Source organism: Chanodichthys erythropterus, chromosome 13, assembly GCF_024489055.1.
Source record: "Chanodichthys erythropterus isolate Z2021 chromosome 13, ASM2448905v1, whole genome shotgun sequence".
NCBI lineage: Eukaryota > Metazoa > Chordata > Actinopteri > Cypriniformes > Xenocyprididae > Chanodichthys > Chanodichthys erythropterus.
In genome coordinates, this window is record NC_090233.1 from 36,430,402 (window position 1) to 36,447,841 (window position 17,440).

The window sequence follows — 17,440 nt, forward strand, 5'->3', positions numbered from 1 at the left end:
AAAAAATTGTCATCATTTACTCACCTCACCCTTGTGTTGTTCCAAACTTTCTTTATTCTGTAAAACACAAAACATATATATATATTAATATAGAGATACAGATACAATCTTATGCTAATTTAATGCTCAAGACACATTTCTTCTTATTATTCAACATTATTACACTGTGTGCAGAATTATTAGGCAAGTTGATTTTCTGATCATATATTTTTTTTCAAGCACATTTTACCAATTCCAATCCACATCAATCTTAATAACTCCTATTAATATTGTTTTTGATCATTTATAAGTGATATATAATTGTTCATGAAGGTTGAAAATGAAAAATGCCTTATATTCAGGTGTGCAGAATTATTAGGCAGGTTTTCTTTTACAGTCAAAATGAGCCAAAAAAAAAAAAAGATTTAACTCAGACTGAAAAGTCAAAAATTATTAAATACTCTTGAGAAGGACGCAATACTAATGAAATACTAGAAATTGTAAAGTTAAAGTTGACCAAGGGACAGCAAAATGCTCATTGGTCTCCAGCGCCACCATTTTCCAGAACTGCAACCTACCTGGAGTCTCCAGAAGTGCAAGGTGTCAGGATCTCAGAGACTTAGGTTAGCTAAAGAATACTAAAAAATGACCCGCACTTAATAAGAATCACAAGCTGAAGTGTTATAAAATACATGAAGACTGGGTTTTTATAGGCCTTATAGACAGATAGCTTGAGAGTGACTCCTGAAGGACCAGCACCACATCCTCTTGTACCACTGTTTGAAGAATTTATCTTCCAGAATCTGGCAGTAAGTTTTGGAAGAAAAACATCTGTCCACCTGTTTTTGTATGACCCCGCTGACCCAATGAGCTGACCCTTGGTCAACTTTAACTTTGCAGTTTCTAGTATTACATTAGTATTGCGTCCTTCTCATGAGCATTTAATAATTTTTGACTTTTCAGTCTGAGTTAAATCGCTTTTTTGGCTCATTTTGCCTGTAAAAGAAAACTTGCCAAATAATTCTGCACACCTGAATATAAGGCATTTCATGATCAATTATATATGTCACTTATAAATGATCAAAAACAATATTAATAGGAGTTATTAAGATTCATGTGGATTGGAATTGGTAAAATGTACTTGGAAAAAAAAATATGATCAGAAAATCAACTTGCCTAATAATTCTGCACACAGTGTATATTGAAAACAGTTGTGTTGCTTATTGTTTTTGTGGAAAACAGTTATAATTTATTAGGATTCAATGATGAATAGACAATACAAAAGAGTTTATTTGATATAGAAATCTTTTGTAACATGATAAACATATTTACTGTCTCTTTTGATCAATTGAATGCACCCTTGCTCCAAAAAGCACAATGAAAGTATCATACAATCAGTCTATATAATCATTTATGTTTTAAGATTTGTGTGAGGGAAAGGCTAACATTTAAGTCATTAATCCCTGAAATCCTTGCCTCTGCTGCAGCTCTGATATCATACCCAAAAATTATTGAATGTTTGAAATGACATAAGGGTATATAAATGATGAAATAGATTTTAATTTTGGGTGAAAAGTTCCTTTAATGCGACTGCACAGAGGACACCTATTCCTGTTACGCTCCTCTTCTAAGCTCATCTGCAACTCTGTTATTTTTGTCCTGCTCTGTCTGGGCCCACAGCTGCCACTAAGTTTACTGATCTACTGGGTGTGGTTCGTCGGGGCTCTGTGCCCACGTCTGATGGTGAGGGGGGAAGCACTATCACTCCAGCTGTAGTTTCTGCCCCCTCCACTCCCCAGACCCCCAACATTCCCACACAGAGTAAGTCCCTGATGGACCAGTATATAGACAGGTTGTACAAAGTGAAGTTACTGAGTGCATCTTGATTACAAACATGCCACTCAATGTATTTTTGAATCATCGTGTTTTCTAGCAACTAGCCATTTATGCATGTTCTTTTTCTGTCATCTGCCTTTGGCAATAATGCATCGACAAACTCCAGTGTCACGTTTGACTGACCTAGTGAGCAGTGTGCGCAGACCTACAGCCCCCCAGACAGACACTGAGGCATCAGCAGCCAGCAGACCCCTTACTGCCCCAGTATCTGCCCCATCACACCCCTCCCCTTCCCCTGCCCAACCATCCTCAAGCCCCCTGCCATCAGCACATTGTGAGTATGTGGTGTCAGTGTCTGTGCTGGCATTTCTGGCACAACAGCACAAGTTGTTAATTTCCTGGGAGTGTAAAAAGGCAGCAGTGATGCTAGTGGACTAACATGCACACGGTATGGATTTCTCTGGTCATTCGATCACATCACCGTGTACACCTGGGCAATAACATGGGTCTCAAATGCGTCATCTGTGAGCACTTTTGCATCATGAAAGGGAAAGTCTCTCATTAGTGTTACTTCGTGTTGATAAAGCACAAAAAAGTTAAAAGAAATGGGGTTGATTTTATTAAAATAACAGATTTTATTTTTATTTTTTTTACACTTTTACTGTATCAAATAATGCAGTAAAAGTGTAAAAAAAAAAAAAAAATCTATTTTAAAATAGAATTTGTTCCTTTGATGGCAAAACTGAATTTTCAGTATCATTACTCCAGTCTTCAGTGTCACATGATCCTTCAGAAATCATTCTAATGTGCTGATTTGGTGAAACATTTCTTATTATCAATTTTGAAAACAGTTGTGTTGTGTATTATCGCTTCATCTTTGATTAATAGAAAGTTCAAAAGAACAATTTTATTTGAAATATATTTTTTGTAACATTGTAAATGTCTTTCCTATCACTTTTGGTCAATTTAATGCATCCTTTCTGAATAAAAGTATTAATTTATTTACAAAAAAAAAATCGTACTGACCCCAAACTTTTGAACAGTAGCGCATATTTAATATATAATAATAAAATATTTAATTTAATATATATATATATATATATATATATATATATATATATATATATATATATATATATATATATATATAATATTTTATATATGTGCATATTTCATTTAATTTACTTTATATATAATATATTGATTGATTGATTTATAGTAAAAATAACAAATTTTTGCTTTTTTGGAAAAAAATTTTTTCCACATATACTTTTTATCATATGTAAAATATGTAAATCCAAAACATACTACATATTTAAATCATCAAAACAAACCCCTTGATAAATTGTGATCTGACCATCTGAGACTGATCTTAATACCAGATGTAAACATGTCTTATGGAGAGTCTTTTAATTGTACCTGTAGTGATTGAGTGTTATTTTAACCTTCAGTTATTTGAGCTGTGGTATTTAGTTGTTTTAGTTCTGTGACTAACAGAGCTGGAAAGGAGAAGTGTGTGTGTGTGTGTGTGTGTGTGTGTGTGTGTGCTTTTGTTTATATTACATTGTGGGGACCAAATGTCCCCATGATGTAATATAAACCTGAGTTCACCTACATCGTGGGGACCAGCCAGCGGTCCCCACAATGTAAATGGGTTTATAAATCATATAGAATGAGTTTTTGTGAAAAAGTAAAAGTTTGCACAGTTTCCTGTGAGGGTTAGGTTTAGGGGTAGGGGCAGGGTAGGGGGATAGAATGTACAGTTTGTTCAGTGTAAAATGCATTGAAGTCTATGGAAAGTCCCCACAATTCACAAAAACAAACATGTGTGTGTGTGTGTGTGTGTGTGTGTGTGTGTGTGTGTGTGTGTGTGTGTGTGTGTGTGTGTGTGTGTGTGTGTGTGTGTGTGTGTGTGTGTGTGTGTGTGTGTGTGTGTGTGTGTGTGTGTGTGTGTGTGTGTGTGTAAGCATTTAATGTAGGTGGCTAAAATCTGTTTGGGTGTATGTTCAGACAACCTGTTGTTTTATTTGCGTGCTTCTGCCTTGTTTAATACAGCAGCTTGTGTGCTGAATGAATTAGAATAAACCTTTTGTGTGTGTATATATATATATATATATATATATATATATATATATATATATATGTCGTTGTGTTTTAAAAGACAAATAATGCTCATCTGAGAAAATTTTGAGAAGTTGGCTCCTCACACTTGACTTCCTCCTCCTACAGCACGCAAACAGGAGATAATCAAAATCACAGAACAGCTTATTGAGGCCATCAACAATGGTGACTTTGAAGCCTATGCGTAAGTTACTTGTGTGTGAGGTCTGTTTTTAGTTTTATTTAGCCACAATTGACAGTAAATACAAAATAATATGGCACTGAAACTATTCTAATTCCTTTCAGGAAAATCTGCGACCCGGGACTCACCTGCTTTGAACCTGAGGCCTTGGGAAACCTCGTGGAGGGGATGGACTTCCACAGATTTTACTTTGAGAACTGTAAGTTTTATTGCTGTTCACTTTTACCCTGTTGGTCATGATGTACAGCTGCGGTTCTCAATTTTTTTTGAGTGGAGTACCCCCTGAAGCAACTGGCTGTGAATGAATCATTGACTCTCATGATTCGTTCAAAGCCATAGAATTTGTGTGTTGTAGTTCTGCTGTGGTTTTCATTAGAATTTTTTTTTTCATTGCAAAATAGAGTAAATACTGACAGTAGGCCTACTGTGTTTAAAATGTACGTTTTGTTTTTTGACCTGTTGTATAATAATGTCAAGTTTGCAGTCGTGGATATTTGGGAACCATTACATTCTTGCTCGTTATCAACATTAAATACAAGAACTCACACAAGGTATGTTTTTGTATCGAAGGTGCATTGTTGAGAACAGCAGTAATTTAGCACAATGCATACTGCTTCTGTGGATGCAGTCATTTTTGACTGCAAAAGATGATGTAATTTGATTAAATGTAATGGATTTACGGCATTTTGCCAGTTAGAAATACATGCTCGGTTTTAATATTATTTTAAGGTAAATGAACTACTCAGCATTTTGTTCACATACCCAGTTTTGTCACCTCATGTACCCCCAGAGGTATGTGTACCCCAGTTGAGAACCACTGATGTACAGTATGTTCTAAAGTGTAGCCATTTTTTGCTCTGTCACAGTGCTGTCTAAAAACAGTAAGCCCATCCACACCACCATCCTCAACCCTCACGTGCACCTGATTGGAGAAGAGGCCGCCTGCATAGCCTACATCCGCCTCACGCAATACGTGGATGGGCAGGGCCGGCCGCGCAGCAGCCAATCAGAAGAGACGAGGGTGTGGCATCGCCGTGACTCCAAATGGCAGAATGTCCATTTCCACTGTTCGGGAGCTCCGGCCGCCCCTCTACAGTGAAGGTACATCCTCATCGTATAGACTTATGTTATGTTGTTTAATGGTAGAGACTTTACAAATGCTCCCTGTGCCTTTAAATAACTACATTTTGTACACTATTCTTCAGAATTTGGGGTCAGAAAGATCAAAAGTGACAGTAAACATTGTTACTGTCACAAAAAAATGTTACAAAAAAATCTATTTCAAATAAATGCTGTTCTTTTGAACTTTCTGTTCATCAAAGAATCTTGAAAAACAATTATCCTGGCTTTCACAAAAATATTACAAAAATATGAATTAACAACTATTTTCAACTGTGCTAATAATTAGAAATGTTTCTTGAGCAGCAAATCATCACATTAGAATCATTTCTGGAGGATCATGTGACAATGAAGACTGGAGGAATGGCTGCTGAAAATTCAGCTTTGTCATCGCAGGAATAAATGTCATTTTAAAATTACACTGAAAAAGGAAAACACAAAACAGTTCTGTCAAATGGTAATAATATTTCACAATATTACTTTTTTTTCTCTGTATTTATGATCAAATAAGTGCAGCCTTGGCGTGGCTGAGAGACTTCTTTGAAAAACGTTAAAAAAAATCTTACTGGCCCCAAGCTTTTGAACAGTAGTGTAATAGAGTGATCGGGTCTAGTTGTCTCACTTTTTATTCCAGTAAAATTTTCTTAGGGTAGGTCCATTTTTGAAAGTTCCTTTCTATATAGGTACATATCTTAAAGTCTTGGCTACATTTAAAACACAATGACTACCTGCTGTTTTTGACATTAATTTGAGAAAAATTCCCAGTTTTGAAAAATGAAATGCTATTTTACATCTCTTTTTTATTTAGCCACATTTATTTTAAATGTAAATTAAATTGAATCATAAAAATGTGAAAATCGAATGTTATTCAATGCCTTTTCAGCAATTAAAAATAATAAGAATTAAATAATTCACAGGTTGATTCCCTGGAGGAAGATCAATGCTCTTCCAGGACTTAATTAATATATATATATATATATATATATATATATATATATATATATATATATATATATATATATATATATATATACATGTAGGCCTCAGTTTAGTCCTAGAGTAACTCCTGGTTAGTATCTTTATTTGCAGGTCCTCCGCCACTCTTAAACCTCTCTTTTCCCCATTTTTATTCTTTCACAACATCTGTATCAAATAACTACTGTAATGAGAACCCACAGATTTCACAAAACAGTAAGGTAATAAAGCTGATGGTTCTTACCTTAAGTTGTTGTATTGTTCTTGTAGATGTTCATTAATTTGCATTGAATAAATTACAAATAGATTTCCAGGCATTCCTTTTCTTTGATTCCACAGCTGATGTGTGCAGTTTTCTTTTGCTATTTGCTTTAAAGGGGTTCTATTTCCTTTCACTCCAGACCACCAGAGGCAGTGCTGAAAGCACTAGTGGAACACTCCTTCACTTGACCGAGTATTGAATGACAAAGTTGTCACCTCGTGACTCGTGACGTGCCTTGAACTATAATAACCCCTTAGCACGTCACCTCGATCTCTTTATCATTCTCACTTGTTGAATTGAATGTGACAATATTTTGTGCAGCTTTCTGTTGAAGAGATCTTCAGGATATATTGCGAGCTGTTTGTCTTGATTACATTGCTTTAGTATACCGATAGTATACTTACACGCATCTCACTGCGCACCACGATCGTGACATACGGATTGCATCATGAAAGAGGCTTCAATCTGCTGGATGCCGGCAAGTTTGAATGCCTCTGTGACTATTTACACTCGGAAGCTCTGGCTGCCTCGGCTGAGAGCGTATACAAGCCTGATCTCAGTGTAAATCACTAACGTGTGCTGGATTTATCGACTTTAGGGTGAGTATTGATTTAACATGGATGGACATCGCCAATGTCCTGCTTGTCTTGGCATGGATCATCTTAGAGAGGCACTGACTGACCCGTGTCTGGAATGCTCCATTATGCCGCTCGTCTGGCGGCTCTAGAATCTGCACAGAGAATATAATTTACAATGCCTCAATGCAATACCTTTACATCTGTATTGGTGTCTGCATTATAAAATTCAACAAAGGCAACACGTCCAGATCACTTAGCCCGCACACTGGCTGTAATGCATGACCCAGAGACAGTAGGACTTGGTAGCATGCCACCTATGGAATCTAGTGTGGCAGTGCTTATTGTATCTCCTGATGAGGCACTTCATGAGAATGTTCGCTGCCCTAATGTTGAGTGTAGGCACACTGATGAGTTACTGCCTTGTGCATACAATGCTACAGCGAGCCTTGGCCGTGTTTCTAATTCCTTGGCGCACATGCTTGTGGCTCTACACTCCTCTCTGAGAGAAACTTCATCTGACCCATTAGTGACAGACTTAACTGAACTTACATTGCAGACCATGGCTGTTATTGCCAATCACTGTGGAACAGCCTTACATACATACTTGTACAAGCTCGATTGCAAGTTTGGTTGGCCCAGTCCTCTTTGCCAGAGGTATGTAGGAACAATTTGCGAAGATTACCGTTGGTACCTGGTCGAATTTTTGGATCGGCATGTGTCAGTGTCGGAAATTTGCTCCCATCATGTGGGGACTGCCCCAGGTCCCAGGCCTCCTCTAGCAGCCTCTGGTGCAAGACCCAATTATAGATCTTCTCAACTTTTCCACCATTGGAATTCTCAGACTACTCCACCACCTCCTCCACCTCCCCATCGTGGCGGGACTCAACCACGTGGTCATCAGTCTCACATCCGACCCCCAGGTCCCCAGCATCGCCCCCACCACCACCACCACTACAGGAAATCGTTTGCGGAAGCATTGATGCACACGTCCATAGTGGGCTGTTTCACGGAAAGTCAATTGAATCATTGGAGATCAATAACAACAAATCAGTGGCTCTTGACTAACCTTTCAAGAGGGTACCATATACAGTTTTGCTGTCGACCTCCTGTTCACACCAGCGTGAGGTCAGGCACAGGCACTTGCGCACGAAGTTCAGGTGTTGTTGCGCAAAGTTTGCCATAGAACGCGAACGATCCCCAAATTCATCCCAAGGGATTTTTTTCCATTTATTTTCTGGTCACAAAGGAAGACGTCGGGTTTTGCCCCTTCTTGGATTTAAGACACTTTCGGTATTAATAGGGCCTCCCTGTCGTCTGCCGAACAGACCAGACCTATTGAGTCAGTTAAAAGGGAGAGTTTGGCACCCACATCCAGAAAGGTTGAAACCATGGGTGTGGCCTCTGGGCCCACCGGGCCTCTCTTGGAGTGTTCACAGAGGGTCAGGGACACTGTTTTGAATGCGTGTGCTGCATCTACATGCAAATTGTATTCATCTAAATGGAAGATTGTACATTTGGAGCTATGTCCAGTTAGGTCCTTGAGGACTGACATTGATAAGACAGCAGCCTGGTGAAAGACAAACAATTGTTTGTTTTACTGAAATGCACAGAGGTGCTGCATTTTCTAAACAGAGACTGGCACACTGGGCGAAGCAGGTTATTCTACATGCGTATGAGTCTGCAGGAACGTCTGTTCCCTCTATTCATCGTCTGCAACATCTTGGCCAGCGTTCAAAGGGGTGTCTCTCTCTGAAATTTGTGCAGCAGTAACCTGGGCTTCATCATGTACATTTTTACCGATTGAATGTGACTCCCTTGCCAGAAGTGTGTGCTGCAGTGCTTTCTGCCTGCCCGGATGCTTCGCAGGGGGATCCCTCGTGACTGCGTAGGTATTCGTCTTCCACTAGTGCTGTCAGCACTGCCTCTGGAGGTCTGGAGCGAAAGGAAATAGAACGCTGGTTACAAAGGTAACTGTGTTTCTATGGCTAAGTGCAAGACCGCCAGAGTCTCTGGTCACACGGTATTATGAGAGATCTACACTTATCCACTTAGACATAGAACCACAGTTATGTTTGTAACCAGCGTTTTCTCTTGTTCAGTAAAAGGTTTTGTTTTTTTTCTGCCATTGTTTTCCATGGTTTTGTCTATTTTAAGCTTATCCTTGTTCATTCCATGTTTTATAGGAAACTTTGGCTAATTCAGATTAGCACAGTTGGTTTTAAACTAATTTTGTTTACTTCATGACTTCATAGTCCAGGTGTTAGTAATCTATACTCAATCTGTTTAAGCCATGATTAACTATTCCAGATTAAGGCCTACTCCTGTCTTAATTTAAACCCTGTCCGGGAAACCACCCCAAAATTAATTAAGCACATGTGACAACTTGCCCCATATAGCTGTCCCTTGCCTTAAAATACGATGATATTAGATTTTAAGTTTAGAGGATATTATGCACCACTGTTTGGTCTTTTTAGATATAGCCCTTGTGACAACAAGCTCCTCTGTAATTTTGAATGAATATCTCAGATGCGGATTACATTGAATGTTCTTGAGCAAATATTGTTGTTGTTCAAAGTAAAGACACAGTTAACAATATTTTTTTCCCCTCAGGTTGAGCTCATTGTAGCCGCATCTAACGAGTGTCCAGCCAGAAATGGAGAGTGCAAGAGTGAAAGAGAGAGTGAGGGAGGGGGGAAGTTGGAGAGCGGGAGGATGGAAAGCGAGCTCAGTGCTGGGTGGCTGTGAGTCTCCAGTGCCTGACCCTCCCACACTGGGCCCCGCCCCCTCACCTGTCAATCACCTCACCTGCTAATCACTTTTGTGCATTGTCTTCTGTCTTACCTTCAACTTTACCCCCTCCCTCCCTCCCAGACACCCTCCCTGTATCTTTACACCCGTGCAGAGACTCCCCTTGTTGTGCACATGTGCTGTGTGGAGTTGGACAGTCTTTGATTAGTACGGATAATAAGGCCTCAGAGAGTCGTCTGTGAAACACCACGCTTTCCGTCGCACCTTTCCAGTGTGAATAATGTTACACTGAATCGCCGTCCTCAATTACAGTGTAGATTTTCAATATTATTGTTATTATTATTATTATTATTATTATTATTGTTCTTACTGTTGTTATTAGTAATAAATACAAAAGCAATTGTACATGTCACTTATACCATTCATGTTCTGAATGCCAATGATTTTTAATTTATGTAAGACTTTTCTTTTCCAAACATTTTTTGAAGAGCATGAATTTTTCAGTATATCCATAGCGGCCATTTCCGTGGTGATATGGAGAAATAATGGTCGGCGTTTATGTACAGGCTTCTCAGTGTGATTCACATCCAACCGATGCGTCTGTCCATGTGTGTTCAAACGTAAGCGGACATGTGTTGGTATGTGTAACTGTTTTGGGGCAGATCCTACCAGAGCCTCATCAAGAACGACGTGACGTCCGGGGTCTTCCAGCTTTAGTTGTTATTTCTCGCATTATTAACACAGATTTGAAATAATTCAGCAGATTTCAGTTTATATTGAAAGACCAATTCCTGGTTTTTGGAAAGCCACAATCGTGCTTTATATGTAACCTGTGACATTAAATTGCAATGTATTAGATGTTTTAGATTTTTAGATTTTTTTTTTTTCTTTTCTTTTTTTTTTTTTTCATTATTTCTTCAGCTGAACCAGTGGTATTAAAAAAGCACCTGTACAGTTGGACCGACCTGAATAAAAGCCATACCTCAGCTGAACATGCCAATGTCACAGGCAAACCAGATGACCTCCTCATTCATGTGTTTTCTAAGACTATGGAAAGATGTGGACGTCCAATGACATCATTAGAGGAGTTTGTTTGCAAAGTGGTTATTGTGTCTCTACGCTAGTGTAGGTTTAGAGTTATTGGAGGCCATTAAAAAGCAGCTGGTTCAAGTAATTTGGTAAAAGCTGAAGATTTTGGTAGTTACATACTTCTGCTCTTTTGAGTTGTTGTTTTTTTTTTTTTTTGCTCTTTCAACATTTATATTTTTTGCAACATATGGTGTTGACTATTACCAATATTACTCATTCTATTTTTGAGAATTTATATATATAAATATATACATATTGTCATTGGTGTGCAAGACTTTTAAGGAGAGTGAAAATTTGTTACCCTTTTTAAAGTGTGTTACCCTTTTGGATGGGCAAAGTGCAAGGTGTGTGAAGACCTTTTGAAGAATTATGTGAAGGTTCATAGGCGAAATCGGCAGCAATAGTTTTATATTTTAGAAGATGGTAAGAAATAGTTTATGAAGTGTACATCACACCTTGTGCAACTTTACGCTGGTTTCAGTCTACTTTTGAAGGCTTGTAATCATGGTGAACAGACGTGTCAGCGTGACTATTTTATTGACCTTATATTGTGTCCTCGGGTTGTATTTATTTATTTGATCGTATTATCACAACTTTTTACGTGCTTCTTAAGTTTGTGTGCGTTGCAAACTTTGTTTCATGTTTGTTTCATCTTTGAGCCACGTCATATCAGTGATGACTACTGATCTTTTTTTGTTATTTTTTTGAAAGTAATTGAATCAAAAACAGGAAATTTTTCAAATCCAATCAAAATACTTTCAAACAAAGTGACCCCTGTGAGGCATGTGTATGTGTGTTTGTGCCCTGGTGTTCTGCTTCTGTTACAGTTGCGTCTCATTCTTGGATGCTTTATCTCATGCAAGACTTCACCTGTGTTTATAAGTTTCATGCCAGTCCACTCCCTTAAAAAAAGACAAAATAAAAAAAATAAAAATAAAAAATTAATAATAAAACAGCATGTAAAAAGTGTACTATTCTCTGTGTTTAGCAACGAAATAAACATGTTAACGAGTGAAAGTGCACATCACTATTAAAACAGGACATACAGTACTGAAACTGTAGTTTACTTGCATTTCAGCTGGAATTTCTTTGCATGACATTCACTTGAACACTAGGTTTGGTGTTATTTCTCTTTTTGATTTCATTTTTTCTATTGAATGCTGGTTTACCTAAAACTTTCTCTTATCTGTTTTACCAGCTTTGTTAAGTGCATATATATATATATATAATATTTTTGTCCCAAAATGATGCTGACAATGGCAGTGTAAATGATGAAGACTATAGCTACGAAATGTCGATGATATTAAGATTATGGAAATGGTGATATTTCTACGGCATGCTTTTGTATTAAGCTCATTGTTGTCAATGCAGGGTGACTGATATTTCTATTAACGACTATAAGATTACTCATTAGTATGAGACTGCTTGACTTCAGAGAAGCACTTGCAATATTAGCTAAATATGCATGGGTTTTACAAAATCACTTTAAGCTAATTTGTATCAGCATTGACATAGTTCTGCTGTTTGTGCTTTGCGGATGCTCACCAAACCTGAATGGCCAATCAAATAGTGGATTGTTTTTGACTTTTATCAGTCTTTATGACTAACTTAATACAGCTCAGTAGATAACAGAGATCCAGAGTATTTCCACCTGCACCAACAACACTGTCCGTCTTTAAGCACAGGACCGTTTCCATTCCACTTGTCATATCATTTCTATGATTGGAAACAGTACTGGATAGTTTCTCTGAAGTTGAGTTTTCTCACAGTAGCCCTCTGTTAGTTTTGTTTTTTCTGTATAAGATAATGTTCTCTTTGATTTCTGATGATTCTTACTCTTGTTATTGCTCTGTTCTCAAACATGCTCTGTGTATTCCCTGACTTAAGCAAATGTGTTCAAAAGATATAAATAAATGAGATGATTTAAATACTGAAGAATCATGTGCATGTTTCTTGAAAATTGATAAGCAATATATTTTAACCCTCTGGAGTCTGAGGCTGATTTGGGGCCTGGAGAAGTTTTGACATGCCCTGACATTTGTGCTTTTTTCAGTTGTTCATAAACATATAAATGACAAAAGTGTCATTACACTGTATTCAGCACAAACTAGGCTACAATAATATGTGAGGAACATGTATGTACATGTTTGTGTTTTTGAAGGAATAATGTTTATGCGTGGTTATTGAAAAAACAAAAAACTTAAGTCACTGAAATAAGGCCAAAAAAAGTATATTAAATCTGTGTTCACAAGACTCCTGGGTATTGCAGGTTGTAGACTAGAGATTTTGCTTCAGAATTATGTAAAAAATTATGCGGCCTACTCCTTCATATAAAACAATATATTGATTTAGTTTTTGTAAGACACTTATTGTCAAGAAACACAGTATTCGTAGAGACATGAATCATTGTGAGTAATGGGCCATTTACACCTGAGAAGACAAAAGAATCACATAATAATGACCTGAAATGACTTGCATATTAATGAGGCCTTTCAGTCAGGTAGGCTGTGAAAAAACCCTCTGTAATAATGTCTCAGCTCATCATAAACAGCAATACTGTGAAATATTATTACAATTTAAAATAATGGTATTCAATTATATTCTTTAAAATATAATGTATTTCTGTGATGCAAAGTGTCTGAACAATTAGGTTACCTCTATGGCATTTCATATAGGCATTTAGCTTAAAAGCATGCACATTTGGAGAAATATTGATGGATTCTTATATATTTATGTCAATTTTCTATACTGAGAAGTAATATTTATTGTCATCACTATGAGTACTGGATACTGTGTTTTCAATTCATACTTGCAGCCGGAGGGCGCTCTGTACACCTTTAGGCCACAAATTCATATAAAGAAGAAAAGGAACTAGGAACTAACGACATGTCTTCTAGAGATCGCTAACCATGGCTTTAACATCCAAATAAACACTTTTCAAGACAATAAATACACGATTGAGACAATACATACAAGTATTGCCTCTGAATTTGCATCTGAATAGCAGTGGCTCCGTGGGCGTGGTCGCATTAGCAGATAATGAGCTGAATCACGGACTTCTGACATGGCTCTCTTTTCATACAGATTACATAAACACAGAATGTTTGTTTTCGCTTTGACTTGCATTTCAACGTTTCTTTAGACATAAGTGTCATTTTTTTTGTCATTAGTATTCATAAGTTACAGTTCATTTTCTGAGAACTACCAGATTGGACTTCGTTCAGAGGGAGAGGAGAGATCACGCATCATGTGAATTTTTCTTTATTTTACAAAAAGCACAACATTGTGTTTTTACTCTGAGTGTACACAAATAAAAGAAGACATTCTATAGTTTCAATTGATATATTAGGCTACTTATGTCTCTATGACAAGAAATGACGGAGTATTTTAAGTCTGTTTTGCTGCAATGTGAAAAAAATCCTGTAAAACGCACCGGCGCATTTTCAGACCTCAGGGAGTTAAAGGGTTAAGAAAACTGAGAAAAGAATCACACAGTGCCCATCCACTTTTTTTAGCAACCTTTTAGCTTTTTTTCCATAGGGATTTTACAGTCTTTGTTAAAGAATTAAACCAAACTTTTTAGCTACAAGGTGTATATATATATTGATCCCAAATGACCTTTTGTTAAGGAGTACATTACCTGCCCATCAACAGTATTGGGTACATTGTTATGGTTTTTTTTTTTTTTTTTTTTTTTTTTTTTTTGCCTTTGAAATTATGAGGCAAAATTGTGAAATTAACTATTAGATGTCAACCATGTTACTGTCAATGTCAACTATGTATTGACTGATTCTTTACAATTTAAATATCTAGACTGCTGCTTTTGATATTATTTCAGGGTATAGTTTACATCCACAAGGACTGGAGTTTTGCATGACATTTTTAAAACTATCAAAATGGTCTTTAAAGTAGATAAAAAAAAAAATGTTCTTGTCTTTAGTGACCATGTTTAGAATTTTACACAAATATCTGCAAAAATAAATAAATACATTTTTAAATAATCACTGTAGGACAGAATAGACCAAAGTGGAGGGATTCATTTTGTCCAAGGAAACTTACCAGGGAAAACATTATTTATTTATTTGTAATATCAAAATGGTGTTTAATGATTAAGCTTTGCAACTAGCATATAAGTTACACATATATATAAACTGAAACAAATAGTTGTTTATTGAGAAACCATATGGTTTTTATACTTTTTTGCTGATGTGAAATTTACCCTAAATTACAGAATAACTCATATACAAATATTTAAATTGACTCTTTATGGGAGAGTGTGTTCTTTTGCGAGATTCCTTTGAAGAATCATGGGAAATGTAGTTTTTCACCAGGAATTCCACTGTTAATCATGATTATTTAAAAATTAGTTGAAATGCATATACCATAAATGGTAGGTCTATTTTAGGGTATTAAAAATCAGTTCCACTATTTATAAAATGAATGGTATATTCATTTCCAGAACCTGATCGTTGCACTCTACTGTATAACATGGAGTTTTAAAGGTGCTGAAGAACATGTTTTCAAAAGATGTAATATAAGTCTTAAGTGTCCCCTGAATGTGTCTGTGAAGTTTCAGCTCAAAATACCCCATAGTTTTTTTTTTTATTAATTTTTTTTTAGCTGCCTATTATTATAAATGCACCGATTCATGTAAGTACAGTGTTTATTTGAATGTTTACATTTGATTCTGAATGAGTTTGATAGTGCTCCGTGGCTAAAGCTAACATTACACTGTTTGAGAGATTTATAAAGAATGAAGTTGTGTTTATGAATTATACAGACTGCAAGTGTTTAAAAATGAAAATAACGATGGTTCTCGTCTCCGTGAATACAGTAAGAAACGATGATAACTTTAACCACATTTAACAGTACATTAGCAACATGCTAACGAAACATTTAGAAAGACAATTTACAAACATCACTAAAAATATATCAATGATCATGTCAGCTATTATTGCTCCATCTGCCATTTTTCGCTGTTGTCCTTGCTTGCTTACCTAGTCGTATGATTCAGCTGTGCAAATCCAGACATTAATACTGCCTTCCCTTCTCTAATGCCTTGAACATGAGCTGGCATATGCAAATATTGGGGGCGTACATATTAATGATCCCGACTGTTACGTAACAGTCGGTGTTGAGATTCGCCTGTTCTTTGGAGGTCTTTTAAACAAATGAGATTTACACAAGAAGGAGGAAACAATGGTGTTTGAGACTCACTGTATGTCATTTCCATGTACTGAACTCTTGTTATTTAACTATGCCGAGGTAAATTCAATTTTTGAATCTAGGGGCACCTTTAAAACTGTCATTTGCAGGCTTGGAAAAAGTGTGTTTGAATAGAAGTCAACATACCAGCAAGCATGATAACATCAGTCTGTCCATTGAGGATTTTGGAAGACATTTGTAAACTACTAAGCAAACTGTGATGGAAATGGAAATCTGCATTTTAATTCACTTTTTTACCTTTATTTTTAGTTGATGTTAGTACACATTTTAATTAAAAAGTCTACCCTTCAAAATTTCACCTTTGACTTGGATAAAAGTGTCTACCAAATGCATTAACGTAACATTAGTGGTTCTGCTAGATTTGTGTGCTTTCAGGCTTTGATTTGTTTGCATTATAAATGGCCAACCTCCATCTTCTTAAATGGGATTTGTGGTGACCTATTTGCCGTCTTTGCTAATTAGTTTTATATATATATATATATATATATATATATATATATATATTTCTATTCATTCTGCTGTATATACAATACAAATCTGTATGTCTTCTGTTCCATATGTATACCACATTAGTATTATTTATTTTACTTATTTATTATTTTCATAGTTTACTTATTTAAATGTTCTTTCTGTTCTCATGCCATATGTATGTGTGTACCAAGAGCTCCTGCAGAAAACCACAACAAATTACGTGTGTTTGTGCACACCTGGCGAATAAAGCTCATTCTGATTCTCATTCATTCTCTCATCAAAGCAGTTAATAAACACGTAGACAATGGAGCCTTTTCTCAGACTTCCCTCATGTCATGGAAATGGTATCAAGGGTTTTTACTTTTGCTATTGAAGCAAAAGGAATTACAACAATTATATTTGCTGTCGTCATCATTCACAGAAGTCATAGAAGTTTACCCAATTATGACGACTTCTGCTTCTGAGAACCCTGTGAAAGGTTCAATACTGCATGTTCCATAACCACGTTAGTCACAACCAAATAAATTATGCTGTGAAAAAAAGCACACGCAAAGTCAAAACTCAAACCACTCTGTAATAAAAATCATATTCTTACAACATCGTGTTCCATAAATAACATAAGAATCAGTCTGCTTATCAAACATGAAAACAACAACAACAAAAAAGACATTTCCATACCTTATCTATATATATTAATCAGGCCAGCTTAACTAGTCTCTCACTGGCCTCCCATAGTTTTTTTGCTACTCCAGAATCTCTAGCGAAGGCTCGCAGAGGAGCCGGCCGACAGTCAGAGAAATATCCTCCGTTGTGCGGGAGCACCTCGTCTGATACAGCACAATAGACCACCGTCTG

General features: G+C 36.6%; 2 protein-coding genes across 29 annotated transcripts in view; one reads left to right on the plus strand and one right to left on the minus strand.

Moving 5' to 3' along the window:
- camk2b1 (calcium/calmodulin-dependent protein kinase (CaM kinase) II beta 1) overlaps positions 1-12,810 on the plus strand; it is a 90,950-nt gene extending 78,140 nt beyond the window's left edge. For 18 of the 28 annotated variants that reach the window (XM_067406152.1, XM_067406151.1, XM_067406155.1 and 15 more), the window contains 6 exons: positions 1,660-1,800; positions 1,982-2,149; positions 4,045-4,120; positions 4,222-4,316; positions 4,984-5,218; positions 9,662-12,810. In XM_067406152.1, coding sequence (XP_067262253.1) covers positions 1,660-1,800; positions 1,982-2,149; positions 4,045-4,120; positions 4,222-4,316; positions 4,984-5,216 — 713 coding nt within the window. In that variant the 3' untranslated portion in view covers positions 5,217-5,218; positions 9,662-12,810. Of the gene's footprint in view, positions 1-1,659; positions 1,801-1,981; positions 2,150-4,044; positions 4,121-4,221; positions 4,317-4,983; positions 5,219-5,542; positions 5,694-9,661 lie in introns of all 28 variants that reach the window. The other 10 variants (XM_067406171.1, XM_067406168.1, XM_067406170.1 and 7 more) reach the window with 2 other exon arrangements.
- A 1,742-nt stretch (positions 12,811-14,552) lies between these two features.
- The window catches only part of si:dkey-174n20.1 (uncharacterized protein LOC796174 homolog), a 4,511-nt gene continuing 1,623 nt past the window's right edge, over positions 14,553-17,440 (minus strand). The window contains exons 4-5 of the mRNA XM_067406745.1: positions 17,264-17,440; positions 14,553-17,115 (exon numbers count right to left, since the gene is read on the minus strand). The exon at positions 17,264-17,440 is cut by the window's right edge and continues 101 nt beyond it. Of these exons, the coding sequence (XP_067262846.1) occupies positions 17,282-17,440 (159 nt within the window). The 3' untranslated portion in view covers positions 14,553-17,115; positions 17,264-17,281. The remainder of the gene's footprint in view (positions 17,116-17,263) is intronic.